General features: G+C 34.8%; 2 protein-coding genes across 14 annotated transcripts; one reads left to right on the top strand and one right to left on the bottom strand.

Moving 5' to 3' along the window:
• Positions 1–556: 556 nt before the first annotated feature.
• On the bottom strand, positions 557–5,442 carry LOC132300534 (cytochrome c-like). The gene is made up of 3 exons (XM_059797660.1): positions 5,219–5,442; positions 1,164–1,297; positions 557–1,003 (listed from the first exon to the last, which is right to left on the bottom strand). The coding sequence occupies exons 1-3, from the start codon at positions 5,328–5,330 to the stop codon at positions 911–913; spliced, it is 339 nt and encodes a 112-aa protein (XP_059653643.1). The 5' UTR covers positions 5,331–5,442; the 3' UTR covers positions 557–910.
• A 1,179-nt stretch (positions 5,443–6,621) lies between these two features.
• On the top strand, positions 6,622–21,155 carry LOC132300532 (putative disease resistance RPP13-like protein 1). 13 transcript variants are annotated; one of them, XM_059797659.1, is made up of 11 exons: positions 6,622–6,961; positions 10,900–14,895; positions 15,065–15,150; positions 15,250–15,490; positions 15,579–15,625; positions 15,980–16,176; positions 17,410–17,596; positions 19,087–19,147; positions 19,339–19,372; positions 19,564–19,629; positions 20,551–21,154. In XM_059797659.1, the coding sequence occupies exon 2, from the start codon at positions 10,911–10,913 to the stop codon at positions 14,838–14,840; it is 3,930 nt and encodes a 1,309-aa protein (XP_059653642.1). In that variant the 5' UTR covers positions 6,622–6,961; positions 10,900–10,910; the 3' UTR covers positions 14,841–14,895; positions 15,065–15,150; positions 15,250–15,490; positions 15,579–15,625; positions 15,980–16,176; positions 17,410–17,596; positions 19,087–19,147; positions 19,339–19,372; positions 19,564–19,629; positions 20,551–21,154. The 13 variants fall into 13 exon arrangements, with proteins under 13 accessions (XP_059653642.1, XP_059653640.1, XP_059653634.1 ...); XM_059797657.1 differs by lacking the exon at positions 6,622–6,961 and adding an exon at positions 7,372–8,705 and having other exon boundaries at positions 16,045–16,176; positions 20,551–21,155; XM_059797651.1 differs by lacking the exon at positions 6,622–6,961 and adding an exon at positions 7,372–8,705 and having other exon boundaries at positions 19,571–19,629; positions 20,566–21,155.
• Positions 21,156–23,585: the final 2,430 nt, after the last annotated feature.

The following is a 23,585-nucleotide window of genomic DNA, read 5'->3' as shown; positions in this document are numbered from 1 at the left end:
ATAACCAACCAGAGCATGATTCATCATCTCTGTGTTGATTTCTCTTCTCCCTTCCAGTATTTCTCTCATCCCTTCCATTTTTTTTTATTAATCTGAACTACCGTGTCCTGCACCGGTGTCCTCCGGTGTACCAGCCGTGTCCTCCGACGTGTCTCAACCATGTCCTCCGGCGTGTCCGACTTGAAAAAATGAATAAAAAAATAGGACACCGGTAGATCCGTGTCGGACACGTGTCCGAGACTGGGACACGTGTGTCCGTGTCGGACATGTGTTCGACACCGGTACTTCAACCCTATAACACGTGTCCGTGCTTCATAGGAGATCATGTTACAAGGGTGGTTTTCACGTCTATTCGTAAACATAAAAACTTGAAGCGTCAAAATTGGTCTTAAACACAAGCTCAAATCAAAACCAAACTTTCAAACGAGCCCAACTCGAGCTTTTCAAACTGATGACGAGCCAGACCCACAAACAAACAAGCCAAGCCCGAACAGACAAACTCCCTTGGCTCGGCTCAATTCACTTGAAATAAGCCAGTACTTGAACAACAAAAATGTTTAAGAAATCATAACCAAACCCAGTATACCACCATCACAGAGACTTCTTTTTGTTTCAGAGAACCATCATCACAGAAATAGAAGCCGTATCAATAACAGTTCATCCTGACGCTTTCCTTCCCGGAAAATTAACTACAGATGGGATACAAAAAATGAGACTCATGAAATGCAAAAAATGATTCTCTGCTACTGACCCAACTCTCCCATAGAAATAGCATAGTGAAAAAGGGTCTTATTTTAATGGCAGTAGCTATTTATTTCAAAAAGATTTCTAAACTGGCACAAGCCATCTAACTCTTCCAATTGTAACGAAGTATAAAAAAGATGCTATCATCCACAAAATGGAAAAATCATCAAGCAGTCGATTCCTTCAGGTAAGCTATGAGATCGGCACGGTCCTGCGGCTTCTTCAATCCAGGGAAAACCATCTTAGTTCCAGGAATGTACTGCACAAAAAAAAAAAAAAAAATTCACAACCAAACCATCATTTAACAAAATTTCACAATCTGGGAATGTACACACGCCTACAGATTTGTTTATCTATAAAAATGAAGGTGCGAAGAAAGGTAAGGGGAAAATTGCAAGGAAGCATGCATAACTTCATACCTTCTTAGGGTTCAGCAAGTAGTCATATAGTGTATCCTCTCCCCAGTTCACAGCCCTATTCTTGTTAGCAGCAGAGTACGAGTATCCAGCAGTTGTACCAGACTGCCTTCCGAAAAGGCCATTTAAATTGGGTCCTGGAAATTTCAAAGCCCCGTAGGTATAAACCTCGAAATCTCACTAAGCCGGATAGGCAATAGACAAAAGTAAAATATAAAAAATAAAAGTACATGAAAAACACCTACATAAAAATCTAAAACGACAATGAATGATAAAACTTGAAGTGCACCATGGCCAAGCATAAGGACTTTCAGTACCAAGCACATGTAAAAACCAAGTCTAAGTCCAAACTCTAAAACCAGAATAAGTGCTTTTACAGTTGAATGGTCATACTCATAGTTGGAGTAGTTGTTGCCGCAAAAGACAAATATCTGATCTGTATTACCAACCATTCTTCAACCAAATTCAATTAATCCTTACTTTGTGTTAAACCTCTAAACTTTCACATTAATTACATAGAGAAATACCTATAGATTGATAATATTCTGTCAATTAAAATTTAAACTTTACAATAATTCCTAAAGTGAGCAAATCTCGCAATGCAATTTAGAATTATGACATTCCAGATTCCCACGCTCTGACTAATCAAATTTATGAATAAACTATTGCTGATTTGTTTCAAAAATGTAATAATTTGATTAGTATAACAGTTCAGAATTCTAATTTTCAGTTTTTTGTCACACCACCATGTCCTGAACCAATTTCAAGTCACAACAAATCCCAATAAATGCACACAAATAATCTGCAAATGATTTTTTTTTGTAAGTAAATAACCTGTAAATCATGTGCATCAGGCAAGCCCAAAAATATCTTAGATCACTGTTCTTTAACTTGATCTAAGTGCAAGGAAAAATCAACTCATATTTTCATGAAATAACTGGCATTCTAAAACAAACAGTAGCAATATTGATTAGAAACAAATCTCAAGTATTGAAAATAAAAGGAGATCTCAGATTTTAGGGTATTAGGGCTGTAAATGAACAGAGTTGTTCGCGAACAGCTCGGGGTCAACTGGTTAAAAGCTCGGTTCATGTTCATTTATTTGATACACGAACTAAGTTCAAACAGAATTTTCAAGCTTGATTATTAAATGAACCAAGCTCAAACAACCCCCTGCTTGACTCGTTTGTTCGTGAATATGTTCCTGAACGAGCTTGCTAAATGGCTCATTTTGAGCTTGTCAATATATATATAGACATATATATAGGGCCATGTTAAGTAGTCTTATGAGCCTTTAAATTTCATTTTAACCCATAAACAAACTCCTAGACTCCTAGCCCAAACCAACTCAACTCATGTTGTTTCATTCATTTTGAAAATAAAAGAGCACGTCCCAAGCCCATTACCCAGCCCAAAAACTCTTTATTCCATACTCTCACTCACTTTCATTTCTTAGACAAACCTTAGCCACCGCACAACCCCACAACCTAACAGGTAGAAATTGGCAACAACCCCACCAACCACAACACTACAACACGAACTGAAACCACCGAATCGACTATCAAAAAAACAACACTTCTTCGCGATCAAAATGATGGCAACACTTCTTCACAATCGCAATGTTAATTTCCAAGCAGGTTAGTGTGTTCTCTCCATTTTTCTCTTTGTTTTTGTTTTCAAAAGTTCTCCCTCATCTTGGGGTGAATATTATATATATAACATACATGCATATACAAAAATATGTAATACATAAAGTTCGTATATCTATTGTATATTGATACGCATAAACAAGCAACGAAGACGAGCTCCATTTTGTCCTAAAATTGTCAAACCAAGCTCGATCATGGGGAGGAGAAATTATTGGGTACCCTGGGGTAGTGGTTACTAAATTCCCCCACCCAATCAAAGCATCCAAGTTCCTCTTATTAAGGGAAATATGATATTCTGATTGGGTGGGGGGTATTTAGTGACTGCTACCCCCAGGCCCCAGGGTACCCAATATTTTTCCCATGGGGAGGAAGAGATTGATCAAACAGGAGCCAAGCTCGAACACCACTTTAAGTTTGACAAGCCGAGGTCGACCATTCCAAAGCTCAGCGCAGCTCGACTCGGCTCACTTACAGCCCTAGGTATTACATAAAGCTTACAACATCCAGCCACACTACTACACTAGACCATATCAGCACCGTTCCAAGCAGAAAGTCGAACAGTGTTCTCAGCAACGTGCTTGTATACCAATATACGGTACAATTATTTGTATACTTTTCCCATATAAGTGGTATTGTTTATGTGCTTAGTCTTATTTGCATGCTCACCCGCCAAAATTGGAAGCAAAGGTCAAAGTCACAACTGTTAGGCCCGATTTTTGTCACTATAAAATAAAAGACATTCTTTTGTATCATATTCTGGTGATTATGGTTACTATGGAGGAATTTTTAATAAAGAATCCACTAACAAAAAAATGTATAAATATATGGGAAGAAAAAAGTTGTTTACGTTCGCAAATTAAATTGTTCACATGCCTTGCATAGCATTCCAAGTCCAAAAATATATTAGACACAAAATAGTTTGTTTAAAAACAGTAATGTTGTTTGAATTAGGATATTCTGCTGGAATAAGGATATAAAATCGCTAAAACATAGCAGCAATAATAAAAGAAAACTACGCTGCTGATCATAAAAGTTCTGTATAAATCAATGACAGCACCAAGGTTGCAGAACTAAATAAAAACTTCACATATGAATATGTATAGTAGATCCACACTTGCTAAAATAAATCAAAACATAAATCAATCAGCCTGGTCAATATTATCATCAACAAAAGCATGGAAATCTCCATAAAATAAACTGCAAAAAAACCCATATATCCAACATTTTTATATTTGTTCGCGTTCATATACTGGCGCATCAATATCATTGCCACAATTAACAAACCCATAAATTTCTGTGAAATAGATTGCAAAAAGGACTAAGGAATGAGGATACACGCAAAAAGACATACGGTTCCGAGTATAATTCTTCCTCTTCATCATCATCATTGCCTTTTCGCCAAAAAAGTGGTGTCGGCCACATGAATTATCTTTTTCCATTCTACGATGTTTTTTAATATTTAATTTTATAAAGTCATTTTTAATTAATTCATTCCATGTTAGTTTTGGTCGGCCTATTTGCCTCTTACCTTTTGCGCAAACTAATCTTCTCTTTCTTATGGGTGCATCAACGGGTCAATGTGACAATAGTCCATACCACCTAAGTCTATTTCTCACCTGTAGGCCCTATTCCTAATGTCTTCTTCATAACTAATGTAAGTATAATTTTTGGCGCAAATACAAGGAACACCTTCAACTATATCACATTTGCAAATATCCTCTCTAGACTACCAATTTGGCAAATAACCCTTGTACTATAGTGAAACCTTGCAAATTGTCCCCTACTGTTATTTTTCCAAATGAGACATATTTGGACCAACATGTCCTTTTTTAGGCCAAATTACACCCGTACAAAATAAAAATGAAGGGACCGATTTTAGGGGTTCGAATGGAAGAAATGAGTAGGGTTATTTCAATGGTAGATCCTAGGGTCTTAACTCAAACTCGGATAATCTTATTAGTTCAAAACCATCTTCTTCTTTTTTTAACTTAATTTCTTAAATCTCACTTTTAAGGGTGGTTGGGTAATTCCATCAACTTACAATAAGTTGAATGATAGAAATGGGATTATTTGAAGATTTTTTGAAGTTCAAATAGATTAATTATCAATACACACACATATATATATTTGCATTTAATTATGTTCTCTTTTCATGTGTTATCATAATTATTACGATTGACAAAGAGATCGCAGAAAGAAACATATGGAATTACAATATAAATATATAATAGAATGAATGCAGAAAATCAAGCAAATAAATCAAATCAAATCAAATTGAAAACAAAAAGTGTGAATCACTTAATTGCAAGAAAGAATAAAAATAGATTTTCAACACAAAAATCAAAAGAATCAAATTATAGATTGGTAAGAATGAAAATGATGATGAGACGAGAGAGGATTGGTAAGAACCTTGCTTATGGCCAGCGCCTTTGTCGACGGTATGACACTGAGCGCACTTTGTTCGGAAGATCTTCTCCCCTGTTTTTGCATCGCCTGCTGGTGCTTGCTCAAACGACGCCATCTCCAAACCAAAACCAACAATCGCAGACAGACTACAAGAATTAGGGCCTTTACAACTATAAACCCAAACGCAAGTGCGCAACACAACACAACACAACACGAGACTCAAAATGAAGGAAATTTCTTACTTTTGAACCGCTTTACGCAGAAAGGCACGTGCTTTTGAGGCGGTGGTTTCAAACCGAAATGACGGATATAGCCTGCCTCTTTTGTCTAAATACAGTTGGAGTACCAAAAACTAGCTACTCGCGCTGAAGGTTGTACTAATTAATTGAATAGGCATTTAATTTATTTATAATAATTAAATACCGGGTTGACTTGAGTTTTCAAAACATATTTATTTATAAAAAAAGTTTTGGATAAATTATACTACTAATTATCATATGTAATTGACTAAAATTACATAGATATTTTCTATGTATTCAAAAATCACACCAACCTCTACCATCAATTTTTTTTTTTTTTTTTTTTTTTTTTGGTAAGTAAAATATATAAATACAACCCATCATATTTTGTTATTGGACGGCGTTAACCAAAATTGTAATTTTATTAATTTACTCTCACATTTAAAATATTTTTTATACACAAATTTAAATTTAATCATTTTGTTAACACGATCTTTCGTTTGGACAGAATAATGGCGAGTTTTTTTTTTTTTTTTGAAAGGTAGAATAATAGAGAGTTGAATCTAAAAGTTTTGCAAACTTTTCTACTTTTCTAGTTATCAGAACAGATAAAAAAAAAAAAAAAAGTTATCAGAAATTTTATTTATGAAAAATAATCATTATATTTGCATCTCACTTTAATGCTGTTGCACATGCTTTATTTCAAAAAATAAGAAATAAAAGGAACGAAGCCTTTGCCCACTTCAGAAGTACATGTTAAGGGTTGCAAATGAATGAACCGAGCTATTGGACAATTCAGATTCGACTTGTTAAGGGCTTGACTCGGATTCGTTTGTTAAGTAAAAGAATTGAACTCGAATCCAATTTGTAAGCTCGTTTACCAAACAAACTGAGCTTAAATAATGTTAGGCTCGACTCGTATAGACTCGTAAATATGAGTTCATTTAGACTCGTTAATGTTCTTGAACAAAATTCGGCTCGTTATATAAATATATATATTAGATATTATATATTTATATACATATTATAATGAAGTGAGTCAGATCTTTAATTTTATTATAGCTCAAGTATTAAAATAAATAAAATAATGTAAACATTATTTCTTCACAATCTCTTTCTTTCCCTAAGTATTGACACAGTACACCTTATCTCTTGCAAGTTGCAATTTTCATCACTTTTTACCTTTTTTTTTTGTATTCTTTTGCATTCTCTAGGTAGTCAGTCTGTATTCTTTTGCATTCTCTCGGTAGTCAGTCGCCTCATTGTTTATACCAATAATGATGAAATTGTGAAGAGCAAGTGAAGACCAAGAGAGGCAGAGACCAACGAAAAACCAGAGGGCAAACATAATAACAAATTATATAATCTATACATTCTTCCACTCTATCTAAGAGTCCCATGAAGATGAAAGTCCAGTGGAAGCTGAAACATCATCGATTCTTTCTGTAGGTCTCTCTGTTGGTGTCTCAAGGCATCACTGAAAATTGGGGCTTGATCTTTGCCTTCAGTAAGAAATCCTATTTTGTTTTTGGTGTTTTCATGTTTATTACGTATCATACTTTTTAATTATGAAATTGTATTATAAGTACTGTAAGTTCAATCTTCTCTTAATAAAACAAGTAGCTTTGATTTGATAATAGGCTGGAAGTCCAGCTATTTTTCCATGATAGTGCATACTGTGTGTTGTGGCATGTGGATTATAATTAATTTTGAGTTTGATTTTTATTTATTTTTGTTAAATGAGCCGAGCCCAAGCTTTTAAAATTAAGACGAGTCTGAGTCCGAGTTCAATTTTTTGAGCTCGTCAGCCCGAGCAGATGCTGTAAGCAAACAAGCCGAATCTGAGCATACCCAAGCTCGAGCCGAGCTCGGTTCATTTGCAGCCCTACATAATAGTGGTAAAAGTAATAATATAGCCATTGAAAATAAAAGGCATGGATCTAAAGCTCATGTATTTATAAGATACAATGAAGTGAGACTTGCCCGTTTCTTAAAAGAATTTTTTATTATTATTTTCTTGTTTTTAGATGCAATGTACTCTTATTTTGTGTAGTAATTGTGTCATTTTTATTACTATAGAAAATCAAGTGTGACGGAATATGAATATTTAATATTTTTTTTAGAAAATTAAATTAAATTACCAAAATAAAAAACATGCACCCAATGATGGAGGTGGCGAGTAGGAATGGAAATTTGTACACGAGTGAGTGAGTGTGTGTTGGTGCGGGAAAAGAACATTCCAGACGACGCTTGTTGTTGAATTGCTGCTTTTCTTGGGGGAGAACGGAAACTGCAACAAGTTAGCAGTCGGCATTCCAATACAGGCAGGTTCGTTGTGATTTATAATGAACCTTCAGTCCATTGTTGATCTCGGCCGTTGATTTACTACGGGCAAATACTTTTAAGAATAGTGTTGAAATGCAGAATTAAAGTAGGTGGGACCATCAGCCTTTTGGACAATTGCAATTTTTGTTCCAATACGATTCGTTAGGCAACAGAAATACATTTGATAATTTAAATTTATTAATTGCACAACATTTAAGTGTGGTGGAGAAGGTGAAGTTTGATAGAGTTAGTCATATAATTCTTCTCAATAGGTGTCGCCTTTTGAACACGTTACCTTTCTCGCTCTTCCCACGCATTCTTACTCAAATTCTCAATGCTTATGACTTAATTTTACCGCTCTCACGTTCTCGAATTCGATCCCGCTCCCGCTTTATGTGACTTAGGGATTTATAGTTTTGAGTACTGAATCTAAAATTGAAAGGAGATTCCAATTTGTTGAACAATTTACATAAATAGCTGACGAATTTCAAGCTCAAAGACCGCTTCCTGTTGATCGGATTGACGAGGAGGAAAGTGTGGGAGAGACATCGGACGTTTTGGCGGGATGGATTTGAATTTGAAGGAGCTAAGGAAGCAAGTGAATTGACGGGTTTGGAGTGAGAAGCTGAACAATTTGATTGTGGTGTGGAAGAAGTAAATATAGAAACTACTGGTTTAGATTGTTGAGAATGATAAGGGTGATGATGAGATTGAGGGGGGAATCGGGGAATAGTGATGTTGGTGATGATAAAAGTGAGTGTGGAGAGAATCAGGGGAGTAGAACTGAAGGGAAATTGAGTGGAAGTGATGAGGAGGAGGAGGGGTTGAGTTTGAGGAGCGAGTTGGAGAAGGTTTTCGCCATGGCGGTCAGCCTTCTTGTCATGAATCTCAACCAATGCTTCTGAAGGTGGATGCGGTCCCAAATGGTATTATTGTTATACTTTCTTATATATCTCCTGGTTTTGAATGATAAGAATTCTCTTAGATATAGTATTTGATATGTCTCTGTTTGTTAAATTGTCTGAACCAATTTAATAGTGAAGCGATGACACTGAACAAAAAGAAAAATAAAAATGATTAAACAGAGTAAAAGAATATAGCAAGCCATATTAAAAAGGATTGAAATCTATCAATAAACCATCATTATATGCTATCATGGAAGGATGTTGACAAACTGAGACTTATATGCCTGTATTATGTATTGTTCTGTTTCTAATTGTGTAGAATTTTTATTTATTTATTAATTTTTTCTCTCAAAATTCCAAACTAATTAACAATGCATTCCTTGAAAACAATTTTCTTTTTTTTTTTTTTTTTTTTTTTTTTTTTTTTTTTTTTTTTTCGGTTTTGAGTTTGAGATGATGCTCCATAACTTCTTTCATCTTTCATATCATACTTCTACTCAAAATTTCTTCTTCTCTTGGGATTTAATTGGTGATTTTTTATTGATCAAATCATCCAGTATCCAGGCAGCTAAACTATCAGATTAATGGACTATGCACTGGGATGAATATTAGACTATATTTCCCGTGTGAGTAAAATAGAATAGCACTACGAGACTAGTATAATTTTTTAACCAGAAAGAAACTCAAAGGCTCATGGAAAAAACCTATAGTAATTTGTTGCAAAGTGGATTTATTATTATTATTATTATTATTTTTTGTATCTGTCTACTCTTTGTTATTGTTTTTATGATATATAATGTGAGAAGAGCAATATGGTAAGGGGAAAGGGCTAAAATTGGGATATCAAATTTACTTTATGTCAATTTTCATCAAAAAGTGGTGAGAAGGGGTGTATTTGCACATTTTTTCAAAAATAAAATAGGGACTCACATTTCAAAAGTAGAGGAAGGTCAATGTGAGCAAAACCTGTAGTGTAGGGGGTTCTTGCACTTGACCCTTAATTTTTTTCAGCCATTATCTTTCTTTTTTTTTTTTTTCAAACATAGAAAGAACAACTGTTATGGGACAGGGGAGTACTTCTATTGAATAATGTTTGGACTTGGCTATTGTTAAGTAAATGAATCTCACAATTCAGCTTGAAATCAACTTTTTATTTGATGAAATAAACATGAATACAACTTTACTAGGGACCAATTCTTTTAGTCCACATCCTCCATTATTGGAGTGTGGATTCCTTCAATTTTCCAACTTTCTATTCACCTTATGTAGTATGAATTATTGGTCCAAAAGTAGCTTTATTTTTCCAACCTTAGCTTTATGCAATACCCTCTAGCAAGCATCCAAGGTAATAAAACCAAAAGAGGGTATAGGTCTTTCCCTGGTGGTCCCAATTTAGTCATTAACAAGACAATATTACAAAAATTTATCCCAAACAACAAATTTACTAAAAATAATCCTAAATGGTTTTGACCCACTACTAGTTTTTTTTTTTTTTCCCTTGATTATCTGTACTTTTAAGTCAATGAAAATTCCTGCTTCAAATTTACAGCAGAACAATTAAATAAAACAAAATAATATTAACAAAACATCCCAAATGCACTCACTCATGATTTATTAGGAGATTTTTCACAAATTTAAATTAGTGTTTCATAGAAAATTTCAACACATAATCATGATGACAATCTCAATTTTCCTACTGTATCGTATAGTTATCAGGAAGAACTTTTTCATCAATGTTGGAGGCAGCTATTATCCTTTTTGGACCCAAGTATGTTCTTGGTCTTTTACATACCTCCAGCTACTATACGGAGGGGAAAAAAATACATTGACATTGTCGGTGCATATTTTAAAGGCCGTTTGTTAAGATAATACTCCCTCCATGATGCATAGTTCCCAAGGTGGACAAGTATTTTGGGATATACGGAGGGAAAAAAATACATTGACATTGTCAGTGCATATTTTCAAGGCAGTTTGGTAGATAATACTCCCTCCATGATGCACAGTTCCCAAGGTGGACAAGTATTTTGGGACAGAGGGAGTATATCACTGCATGATGCATTAACTGCTTTTCAACAAATTGCAGCAGCCATAGTAGGCTTTTCTTCAATTTATTTATTGTCTTTATCGGGTGTATGTTTAGCAGCTATATTAGACATTTGTGCAATTTACATTATCATTTACTGCTCCTCACAACTTCTCTCTCTCTCTCTCTCAGACGAAAAGAACATGGCTGAAGTTTTGGTGGGTGGAGCATTTCTCTCTGCTTCCCTCCAAGTGCTGTTTGATCGGTTGGCTTCTCGCGAGCTCATAGACTTCTTTACGAAGCAAAAATTTGATGATGGACTCATAAACAAGCTGAAGGTAACCTTGATGGCCCTTCAAGCAGTGCTGGATGATGCAGAGGACAAGCAGATTACCAACAAAAATGTGAAAGATTGGCTTGACGAGCTCCAACATTTTGTCTACCATGCTGAGGACTTGCTGGACGAGATTGCTACCAAGGCCTTGAAGAACAAGTTGGCAGCTGATGATCAGTCCCAAACCCAAAGAAGCAGAAGTAAGGTTGGTTTCAGTCGAGTTTTCCATTTAATGAAGCAATTTCTGGTACCAATTAATTGTTTTGTCTGGGCTCCTGCTTATCTGTCTGATGAAGCGATAGAGTCCCGGATGAAAGAGGTCATGAGTGAGTTGGAGGGGTTTGTCAAGCAAAAAAATTATCTTAATTTGGTAGAGAATGTTGGAAGGAAACAGTGGCGCAGGCTGCAAACCACATCTTTGGTAGATGAATCTGAGGTCTATGGTAGAGAGAATGACAAAGAGGAGATAATTGAATTATTATTGTCTGGCAATGCAACTAAGAATGAGATCCCTGTGATCCCCATTGTAGGCATGGGTGGGGTGGGTAAGACAATCCTTACTCAACTTGTTTACAATGACGCTAGAGTGGGTCAAAATTTTGATATGAAAGCATGGGTTTGTGTTTCCGATGAATTTGATGTTTCTGTGATAACAAAAAAAATTCTTGAGGCTGTTACCCCATCAACAAACGTCAAGAATGACCTTGATCAACTTCAAATCAAGTTGAAAGAAAGCCTAGCAGGGAAGAAATTTCTGATTGTCTTAGACGATGTTTGGAATGACGATTACAATGCTTGGCACCTCTTAAAAAAACCCTTCATGGCTGGAGCACAGGAAAGTAGGATTATTATAACGACACGTATGGATAAAGTTGCATCAGCCATGAGCACAGTTCCTGGTTATTGTCACTTGAAGGAACTATCGTCGGAAGACTGTTGGTCATTATTTGCAAAGCACGCATTTGTGAATGGAGATTACATGTCTCATCCAAAGCTAGAGATGATTGGTAGAGAAATTGTGAGGAAGTGTAAAGGCCTGCCTCTAGCGGTAAAATCACTTGGAGGAATCTTGCGATCTAAACTGGATATTGATGAATGGAAGTATATACTAAACAGTGAGTTGTGGGGTTTGAAGGAAAGCAACATTCTTCCAGCACTAAGATTGAGCTATCATTATCTTCCTTCACATTTAAAGAGATGCTTTGCATATTGTGCAATTTTTCTTAAAAATTACAGATTTGAGAAGGAAAAGTTGGTCCAGTTATGGATAGCCGAAAATCTTGTGCAGCATGAAAATAATATGCTTTTGGAAGATGCAGGTAATCATTATTTTCATGAGCTACTGTCAAGGTCTTTCTTTCAAAGATTAAGTGATAACAGTTCCTATTTTGTAATGCATGATCTCATACATGATTTAGCTCGACATGTATCTGGAGAATTTTGTTTTATGTTAGATGATGACAAGGCACACAATATCTCTAAAAAAGTTCGCCATTTGTCATATGTAAGAGACTACTTTGATGCATTTGAAAAATTCAAGGTTGTTAAAGAGATTAAGTATTTACGGTCGTTCATAGGATTTTCAAGAGGTGAATGGCATTCTTTCTTAAGCAATAAGGTACTAAATGATATGTTGCCAAACCTGAGATGCTTAAGGGTGCTATCTTTGTCTCAATATCAAATTTCTGAATTGCCTCAATCGATTGAAAGTTTGGTATGTTTACGCTATTTGGATCTCTCTCGGACAAAAATCAAACAGTTACCAGACTCAATAACAACCATGTGCAATTTACAAACATTAGATTTGTCATATTGTGTGGATCTCACCAGGTTGCCTATGAATATGGGAAAACTAATAAACTTGCGCCATCTTGATATCAGAGAAACTAGATTGATAGAAATGCCGATGCAAATGAGCAAACTAAAAGATCTCCAACATTTAACATATTTTTTAGTTGGCAAGGATGGTGGATCAAAGATTAGTGGATTGAAGGAACTCTGTCAACTTCGTGGGCAACTCCGCATTTTAGGGTTGGAAAATGTAACTAGTGGTCCAAATGCATCAGAGGCCAATCTGAAGGGAAAGGAGCACCTTGAAGTGTTAGAGCTTGAATGGGGTGGTAATACTAATGATTCAGAAAAGGAAAAAGAAGTACTTGACCAGCTACAGCCTCATGCTGGGGTGAAGGATCTCAGCATCATTAACTATGGGTGCACAAGCTTTCCAGATTGGTTAAAGAGAACTCATTCGTTTCATAACATGGTGTCCTTAAAACTTGTAAGGTGTGCAAATTGCTATTTATTGCCATCAATTGGGCAGCTGCCCTCTCTAAAACATCTAAGAATTGAAGGGATGAAAAAAATAACGAAGGTGGGTGGAGAGTTCTATGGGGATGCTTCTTCCTCTTCCTCTTCTTCTTCTTCTTCTTGTTCGAAGAAACCATTTCAATCTCTGGAGACACTAAGCTTTGATGGAATGCCAGAGTGGGAGGAATGGCATATATTAGGGGCGGGAGAGTTCTCTCAGCTTTTAGAGCTTTCTTTGTTGAATTGTCCCAAGCTAATTGGTGAATTACCCAACCACCTCCCTTGTTTAAGGAAACTTACAATTTCTGGATGCCAACAACTGTTGTCTATTCAAGTTGCAATGCTATTGCAAGGCCTGTCTTCTCTTCAGAAATTGGAGATTTCAGGGATGCCAAACTTGAAGGAATTGCCTCCAGAATTGTGCAGATTATTAAATCTTGAAAGCTTGGAGATAAAGGATTGTCGGTGCCTTCAGTCAGCTCTAGAGATGAAGTTGCCGCCGACGCTTAAGACCCTGAAGATCGAAAGATGTGAAGCTCTACAGTCCTTAGCAGCAGTACCATCAAAGGGAATGGACATTTGCCTTGAGGAGTTGTGCATCTTTGATTGTTCATCTCTTTTTCAGTTGTCTTTGCCCAGTGGTGGTCTACCTGCTACACTGAAAACACTTGACATATACAACTGCAGCAGTTTAGAGTTTCCCCTTCTGTTGGAGGAGCATAATTGGCACACATGTTCCATTGAAGCTTTGCGCTTCAGAGGCTGTGATCTTCTCAGATTGCTGTCATTAAGGTTCTTCCCAAAGCTTCGTTCTCTAGATATCTCAAGGTGTATAAATTTTGAAACACTATCAATTCCAGACGAGAAGCTTCATAATCTGATGGAGCTTAGAATGGAGAATTGCCCAAAAATTACATCCTTTTGGGTCTATGACTGCAAGAATCTAGTGTCAGTGCCGCAACAAATGCACACCCTCCTCCCATCTCTTCAAAAATTGTGGATCCATAGTTGTCCAGAAGTTGAATCATTTCCAGATGGAGGTTTGCCATCCAACCTACGTGCACTTTGGATCTCTAATTGCGAGAAACTGATGAAGGGCCGGATGGGGTGGGGTTTACAAACACTCCCATCTCTTGGATTTTTCATCATTGATGGTGCATATGAAGAAGAAGTGTTGGAGTCATTTCCGGAGGAGTGGTTATTACCTACCACTCTTACCGAACTTTGTATTGGTTTTCTTCCAAATCTGAAATCACTGAACTACAAGGGCCTTCAACACCTCACCTCTCTTCGAGGTCTATTCATCCAGAACTGCCCCAAGCTCCAGTCCTTGCCAGAAGAGGGGCTACCAAATTCCCTCTCTTATCTGGAAATAATCAATTGTCCATTGCTGAAATCACGTTGCCAAAGAGAGAAAGGGGAAGATTGGCCCAACATTTCACGAATCCCCTGGAAAAGGCTCAATGGTGAAGAAATCATAAACATAGAGTGACCATCATTCGTGCTCACATTGGATTCCTCTGGTTTCTAAATTTCCTTCCCCTCGGGTACTATGCTCTAAACTCTACTGCATAAAACATATATAACAAAATTTGTTTCTTTCTTCTATCTATTAAATTCCCCCTCCCCTCCTCCTTACTTATTGTTTTCTTGTAAGCTATAAAAGTCCTTTTTTTCCCCCTTTTGTCAAAGTTTTTCTTTTCTTTTTGACTTCAGATTTTCAATCGATTCCCCAAAGAACTGCTAAACCTCCAATTTTCTTGAAACTTGGACTGTTACCAGAAGGATATATTGAAATTTGGGTAAGTCACATTTTCTATTTGATCACAATTCTCCGAGCTTCTGACCTGTTCACCCTTTATTGGAAATCTAAGATGGACTATCCTGTGTTATTGGAACAGGTTTGGCGGAGATGCTATTTCTAATATGGTTCAGTGGATATATAACCATGAATGCATGAAAACAACAGTAGTGACAGACACTCATTGGAGGTTTAATATTCATTATGTAAATACTGGACCAGAGATTTAATTGGTAGGGGCTCTTAAGAGAAATTCCATGTCCCATGTTGCAAGGATAGGGATAGTGACTGGTCCAACGAATTAAGTTCCTCAAGAAGGAAAAAAAACCTCAATGATAAAGGTTTGTTTGTGTCTGTTCTCTTGTTTATATATATATATATATCATATTTTACTGCTGTTTGTTGAACCTTTCTTTTGCTTACGTCTAGGTGTATTCTATGGAACCAGCTGAAAGTGCCATTCTAAGGAAAGCCTGGTGAGTCACGTTCTCATATCTTACAAGTTACACACATCATTCTTTTTGGCTGCTGTTGTCTAATTGTGTAGTTTCATTATTATTGAGCTACAGTACACAGTTTTAAATTGGTATTTGGAATTGCCTTTTGCTTTACACTGTATGAAAATATCATCCTTCATGAAGCATTTTATCGGACATATTACACTAAAGTATTATTGTGTAATATAACTAATGAAAGATAGAATAAGCTTAAGCCCTTCATATACCTTTCATCAATAGATGCATAGTGATCATGACACCTTGGTTGGGGGTATTTGAGTGGTAACTCCATTTTGCTGACATTTGCTGGGAATGTCATTCGCTTTTTGCAAGGAAATTCATTCGCTTTTTGCCACTTCCTATTTGCTGTGTTGATACTTCCTTTTCCTTATGGTAAGAGAGAGACCCACATTCCAATTGGGACTTCAACCCTGCACCTCTCCATTTGGCAGTGGCAGTGGCAAGACATACCAATCAAACTAACCGGTGGAGAGTTTCTTTGTACATGTCCAAGTTATTTGACAAACCAGGTACTTATTTTCTTAAGCTTGTCTTCTCAATTAATACATTTACACTTGTTCCCTAGTCTAAAGCATGTTGTTATTAGCTTAGTTTCAGCTAAATGCATACTATGCCAGTATTGAGCAGCACCAAGTTTGATTTCACTGTGCTACTGAAAGCAGAAAATAGTTATTCTTAGCTGCCATTATGTGTCCCCTTGAGAGACTTTCCTAAGAAGTTTTTAAAAATAAAATCTATATAAAACCATAGTAGATGAAACCAATGAGTAGGTTAAGTAAGTTTGTGGTGTATGACAATTTAGAATTGAGGCATCATTTGCCAATCACCAATCTTTGCCAAAATATAGTTTTGGCATGTGTGTGGATCAAATCAATAATTAAATTGAAATGTTTCAGGAATCCTTTTTTAAATTAACAAGTGCCTAAATTACATGGAACTGATTATTATGTTTCAGCTGCTATGTTCTAAGGTGTTGGATTAGTCGGTTCCCTGAAGCACAGGAGATGGCAGTATGATGCAGTGCTGATATAATATGTGTCCTATATGCCTTAAATTAGGAAAGTGAACTGGGGATTCATAGTGAACTAATAATCTGTTTTCATCATTGCATAACACGCGTATTGGTTATTTTCTTTTTTATTTTTCAAAAAAAAATAATAATAATAATAAAAAAGAAGAAGATTATGTTGTTTAATGTCTAAAATGGCTATTTAAGCATTATTAAATGTCCATTGATCATGGACGTGCATTATTAATAATGAATAGCTCATGTCAGGTTCATGAACAGGCTAGAGCTTGGTTGACCCAGCTTAGACAAGTTTAAATGGCACTAGTCGAACTTGGGATAAGTCTTAGCAGTTCTACCAACCCAAAGTTGAACATATTTTCCACACCCTTGCAAGTGAATTAGCAATGGATGATTCAACTTACTTTGTATGCTGTTAAACAGTCCTATGTTATTATTTTATATGCAACATAATGAATTTTCTGTTTTTCTCTTTTCAATCAATATAAGTTACCATCACAGTTTCTTTTCTGTCACTGGGTATTCCCTGGACAACACAAACAGAAATGCCTTGATTCTAGAACTCGTGTTGGAGATTGACTCTGCATTTGCACTGATGCTATTTGTTCTGCTAAACGAAAGGGATTAAAATATGAGTTCACTATTTTATATGTTCAGTAGATTTGTCTTTGTCTTTTTTCTTGTTTTTTGATGGCAATTAATATCCAACATGCAGGACATTTTTAATATTCTACTTGTGGATATGTTTCCCTGGATTGGTTACCAGTATGTTGAACTTTTGAAGGGTTGAATGATTATATTGTGGTTCCCATCTTCGAGCTTGAAAATTTTCGGAAGTACAATCATCCATTGTTGTGCAGCAATAAAATTCTGAGGGCAGAAAGCAGTAAATTTAGTGAAAGGTACTTGAGCTCTACAAGCTTATGTTGTTCACCCTTTATTTCGAATCTGAAATGGACTAATTCAATAGGCTCTGTATTTAGAATTAGTTTTGTGGAGATGTTTGTAATTTAGTCCAGTGCCTAGATAGTAAATATTTAACTATGCATGAGAAACGACATTAGGGAAGATACTTATACATCTGTGTCTCAAGCAGTATTAACAGTATTATCAGTTCTCCAGAGGAAGAAATTTTTATTTAGTAATTCATATATTGTTTCAATTTTTTTTTTTTTGTTTTTTTGTTGATTTTGTTATCATTTGCTTGTTTGTTCACTAGTTAGCCCAGTCAACTACTCTGACTGTTGACTTTAGCTGCCCTCAGTCATTACTTCTGCTAAGGAAATGTGTTTTGGCTTTCCTTTATAAAGTTCGTAATCGAACATATCATATTTCCCCTTTAGGCTTTAGAAAATGGAAACAAGTAACTGAATGGTAAATAGCACTTTTTCCTGCTTAAGAAATAGGTGGTGGTTCTATTTGCTTAGAATTCTGTTTCTGCCATGAAATTTCGGTGCTAGCATCATCCCTGATGTTTTGGATCTCAACATTCTTGATGAGGTTCAAGTAAGCCTCAAAATCTTATTATTTTGCATTTAGTTTGAACTCAAATGTTCAATTTTTTATTCATGCTGTCATTTTCCTTTTGAAGCACAAAAATCAAAATTAAAATGAAAACACATCATACAAGAAGTGAAGTACAAAGCTCCTTATTCAATTTACAATGTATTTCATTATCTTCACATCTTTAAGGCATTAAAAGTTGTGATATGGTATTGGTGAATGGTGGTTGCTTTTCTTGTCTTCCATGCATTGATACTTTTGAAGTGTCTATGCACCACAAGCGAAGACATAAACACATTCTCATAGAGTTATTATGGTCCCAGAATGAATCTTTTCATCAGAGATGGGGGAAAGATAATAAAAAAAGAATGACAGTACTGTTTTCGTTGCTCTTCCTCTCGTAATATAATTTTTGATGTATAAGTAAAATCATGCCTCTGATAAATTATAAAATATAACAGTTTGCAGTAACTAGAAATCTCCCCAAGTGTCAAAACAGTACAGAGATATTAGAGTAAGGCAATAAAGGGGGCGCTCTCTTGAGAACAGCGACGAGCTCAACTTTAGATTGAAAACAACTTTGAAGTTCGTGAAGAAAAATTACAGTAGAAAATGCAGCAGAATTAATGTTGTTAAGTGAGGTTCTATAGAATTACAAACTAAAAAACACTAAATATCCAAAAAAAAAAAAAAACAAGGCAACAAAAAGGGTTAGACCCAACTCAACTTTGAAAGTCTTCTTTCTGAAAAATCCCTCTCATCCCAAATCTCTCTCCATATTTGGACCCATAATGAAGAACAAGCTTGAAGATTTGCTCTATAAACATTCAAGAACAAGCTTCAGAACATTCAAGATTTAGTCAATTCTGATGCTTTTGTAACTTCTCAGATAATCCAGTGAAGAAGCTTTGGAAACTGCTAAGCTTCTTACTTTCGAAGAAGGTTCTATGGTATGTTCACAGTTAGTTGAGATATCCTTTAACGGACTCACATGCATCTCTAACACTTCTTTCTCTTGCTTATCTGAGTCTCCCAATTCCTATTTGTACTATTATGCTGTTTCTATATTTGACTTTTCTTGTATTTCATCATGTTTGAGATAACAATTTTTATTTTTTTATTATTTTTTTAATTTTGGCAGGTAAGGATTTTCTGGGGCTGCAGCTCTCGTTACTGTAAGTTAAATTTCTGTAATCACTGATCTATAATTTTTTTCTTCTCAATCTTGATAATATATTTTCTCTTAAAGTCTTTATGAGTTGATTTTGTTAAATTACTCCATTTATAATTCTTTTATTATGGTTCAAATATAAATGCTTTTTTCTTTTCTTTTTTCTCCACGTTGCATCAACTGGTGCCACTTAAGATTGCAGGCAAGGAGGTTTTATCAAGTGTATCCTCAAGTTTGCACATGGTATAGTGTTTTAGTTTGGTGAGTTGTAGTTCAATATGATATTAGTTAGTTGATCTAACTATTTCCTGAACTTGGAGGTTCAATTATTCATCAAAGTAATAGGTGCTAACATTGGGTCATATGTTTAATAGTAAGTAGTAAAATGTTAAACAAAAGCGAGAACTAACAAACCTTTAATCGTGGATATGTCTCTTTGAAGAGATGTGAAAGGCATCAATGCTTAGGGAACAAAGACAACTGAATGTAATGCAAAACCTCCTCTCCATTGTGGTATTTGACCAGTGGTTTATGCTTGGCCTTCTGGGACACCTAGATAGTTACTACTTCAAGGGCCATTATCACATAAAGCTAATTCTTAGGTCCTTATTGATAGATGTTGAGTTCCATGTAGCGAATGTAAGAAATCAAGGTTCTGAGTTTTGTTTTGAGTACGAAAACCAAAAAAAGACAATGAAAATTTGGTTTTACTTCTAGTGTGAAGGTAGAACATTCTTGGTACAATCATTTCTAGTCTTAGTACAAGAACAAGTCTCAGAATGTTTCATGGTACAAAAGGAGATGCGATTGTAACACACTTAATGTTAGTAATAGCAGTTGTGAGATAATAAATACAAGGGAATTTAATCTAAACTAGATTGGGTTCACATTCTCCAAATAGCTGTCATATCTTTCTTCGACATTCGACCCCCCCTTTTTTTTTTGGCTAGGTGTTTCTGCATTTCTGGTACCAAGCTTTAACCAAATGTGAGTCGGGTGAACAGCTAGATGACTAATGATCTTTAGCATAAATTGTACGAACTCGATTTTTCTTCTTTTTTTTTTTTTTTTTTTTGAATAAAATTTAATTTGAAAAGATTGAAAATAACAGTTAATGTAATCTATTTTTTTGTTTTTTTATTTTTTATCCTGAAATAAATTATGGAACTGATATTTCTATAGGTGTTCTTTTGCTAGGGAGGTATGGGACTGGTTTGATTCTTTTTTCAAGTGGGACTTACCATGCAATTCTTTTTGAGAATCTTTATGGTGTTTTCTTCTACTGTGTGGGCCATTTGGAATGGAAGGAACTCTGCATAATGACTACAAGAGAAGAGAGATGCTGTGGAGATTGCTAGAGCTGTTATTTTTGAGGTGTTGGATGTTACTGCTATTCCTTATCTTGATGATCTCTTTTGTTAATCTTCTCACATTTCTTATTGCCAGGGTTGCATCCTCATTGGAAGTGGTGCTACTCAATTGTGTATTGTTCTTTCCTTTTTTGAGGGTATGCCCTCACTTTTCCTTTGTTCTGAATGCTTATTTTATGAATGACACCACCTCATTTATGCAACAAAGAATTCATAATTAGGTTGGATGGGAGCAATTGTGTTCCGGCGAGGCAGCTGGGATTTAGAAGTTTTGAGGAGTACAGTGATGCGTTACTGGCCAAGCATGGCTGGAACTTATTGAGTTAAAATGCGTTTATATATAATTTTATTATATAAATAATTGTATTCTATAGTTAGTTAATTTAAATGGGTAACCAAAAGATAGTATGTATATATATATATATATAAAAGAATTTTCAAAAGAGAGCGCTATAACGTTCCGTTTTCACACGTTGACAGAAGATGGGGAGCACCCTAAAATTTTTATTTAGGGATAGAGTAGTCAATAAAAAATTATTTTTAAGCCTAACCACTTATTGTGTTGTACAATAAGCAATAAACAATATTCCCCTCACTTAAAAATTTGGTCTCTTTGAAGTGTTATTTTCCGTCTTAAGTGATATCCTAAAATTTTATCACAATTATTTTTTAGAATCACTTACCGTATTTTACATTCAGTGAATTAGGGAATCTAACAACCCCTCCTCTGTTTTACTTACGAGGATACTGACTTATTTTACCATAAAATCTGACACTCTTATGTCATGTTCAAATTTATCTAAAACCCAATAAGCTCTTCGAAAACTTGAAAAATTATTTTGTCTATAAATATATATATATATATATATATATATATATATATATATATATATATATATATTTAGCACATTAGGTCAAATTAAAATTAATAGGGGAGGTCGTTGTTATATTTGAAACCAGATATCTTTGTTATTTAAACAATTTATAAAGGAAGTAAGTGTAATTATATTAAGCTTTGTAACTTTTTAAATTTGAAGAATAATTTATGAGTTTTAAAAACTTGCTGCTTTTTCTTGAACATTATTTTTTAAGAGATAAACAATTTATTTTATTTATAAAATAAATAAATAAATAAATAAAACCAATGAAGGACCGGTGGAGAACACTTTTGCACCATCAAAGGCTAGTTGTATGGGATGCTAATATTGCACCCCTTGAGATATTCGCACAAAGTTTTATGGTATTTATGCGCTTGCTGGAGTAAAATGCTCTAGGATTATTGCTCCATTAAAAAGTTGGAATTTCTAGCTTCCACACCCCTCTAACCTGTCATACTTTATATGCCTTAGGTCATATTATCATATTCATCATGCGATATCTACGTGCTTTAGGTCATATTATCATGTTCATTATGCAATATCTATGTTCAAGAATGTTTCTATTTTCATATGAATGGTGTGATTTTATCTTTTAAATGCATTACATAATTTCATATTTTCATAAATACTTACCCTTATAATCAAAATGGGGATTTTAGATTTTTTTTCCACCTTGTTGGTAGGATTTTAGATGTTATATCGAATGATAGATTACGTTTTTAAATTTAAATACTACCATATATTTGAGATAAGATATTGGAGTAAACTGATTTATGTTAATTAGAAGAATTTGAACTTTCACAATTAAAAAATGACAAAAAAAAAAATTACAAGATATCAACCGTATCTAGCTTTTCTTTTAAAGCTAAAAAGGATATCAGATTTTATATTTCCATATTAATTTTTTATTTGGTTCAGAATTTATGTATTTATTTAATATACAACTATATTTAATCAAATTAATTTAATAAAACTTAACAAAGAATATTTCAATTAGTTTTATGTTTACAGTTGGCACTGAATCAAATCTAATAAAACATTACGTTTTTGCCCCTAAAATAAAAGTCATTTTTTGATTGGGAGATAAGTTTGTTATTGTTGGCGATGAAACCTGAATATTCTTTTTTTTCTTTTCTAAATGATGAAAAAAAACATATTAATAAAATTATGAAGTACAAGTACCATAAAGGGCATACCCTCACCAAACTCGGTAGGATATGGTATCCTACCGTAAAACACCAGAAAAAACAAGGGCTGAATATATTAAAGGGTTAAATGCAAAAAAACCGCTGAACTATTGGCTAATTAGCGACAAACTCCTCTTAATTACAAAAATTACAAAAAACCTCCTGAATTATACATTTTTGTTACAAATGACTCCATCCAGCGACGGCACCGGTTGAAACTCGCCGTTAAAATGCCACGTGAGCACAATATATGATTTAATGACCATAATGCCCTTTAGAACTATGAAATGACTCTATTACCCCTTATTACGCCATTACACCAAAATATAGCCCAAACACTACCTTAACTTACTGTTGCAACCAAATACATCCCTTTTCTCTTCTGTCTATATACATATATACGTATATATATTTACAAACACTATTCATCTTCTTGTTCGCGTTTTTCTGGTACACCTAAACAACTTTACTGATACGCCCAGTGTGAATTATAGTTGGTGTGATGCTCTCCACCTCGTCACCACGGTATTGTTTATTGCTTATTTCCTATGATGGTAGGTATTATGTACTTAGAAACTGTATTTAAACTCCCCTAAATGTTGATTATGTTTGTATACATAAATTGAAATTTTAGTAATTAGTTTGATTGGGTTGTTGCTGATTTACAAAAAAAAAAAAAAAAACTGAAATTCTATTTTGAACTTACCTCATATGTGAGGCTGTTTTGTTGTAAGGATTATAGTTGATGGTGTTGCTCAAAAACTGAGTTTTGTAGCTTCCTT

This window comes from Cornus florida, unplaced genomic scaffold, assembly GCF_030987335.1.
Source record: "Cornus florida cultivar Cherokee Brave unplaced genomic scaffold, ASM3098733v1 CherokeeBrave_3.0.0_Hap2_Chr03, whole genome shotgun sequence".
In the NCBI taxonomy this organism is placed as follows: domain Eukaryota; kingdom Viridiplantae; phylum Streptophyta; class Magnoliopsida; order Cornales; family Cornaceae; genus Cornus; species Cornus florida.
This window is presented reverse-complemented; position numbering and strand designations above follow the sequence as displayed.

Excerpts from the sequence above, each read along its gene's own strand:
- LOC132300534 (XM_059797660.1), bottom strand. The coding sequence starts at position 5,330 with ATGGCGTCGTTTGAGCAAGCACCAGCAGGCGATGCAAAAACAGGGGAG. Across the intron at positions 1,298-5,218 it reads AGGCGCTGGCCATAAGCAAG|GACCCAATTTAAATGGCCTT; the intron begins GTTCTTACCAAT and ends TGAAATTTCCAG. Across the intron at positions 1,004-1,163 it reads ACTTGCTGAACCCTAAGAAG|TACATTCCTGGAACTAAGAT; the intron begins GTATGAAGTTAT and ends TTTTTTGTGCAG.
- LOC132300532 (XM_059797657.1), top strand. The coding sequence starts at position 8,675 with ATGCTTCTGAAGGTGGATGCGGTCCCAAATG. Across the intron at positions 8,706-10,899 it reads GGTGGATGCGGTCCCAAATG|ACGAAAAGAACATGGCTGAA; the intron begins GTATTATTGTTA and ends TCTCTCTCTCAG.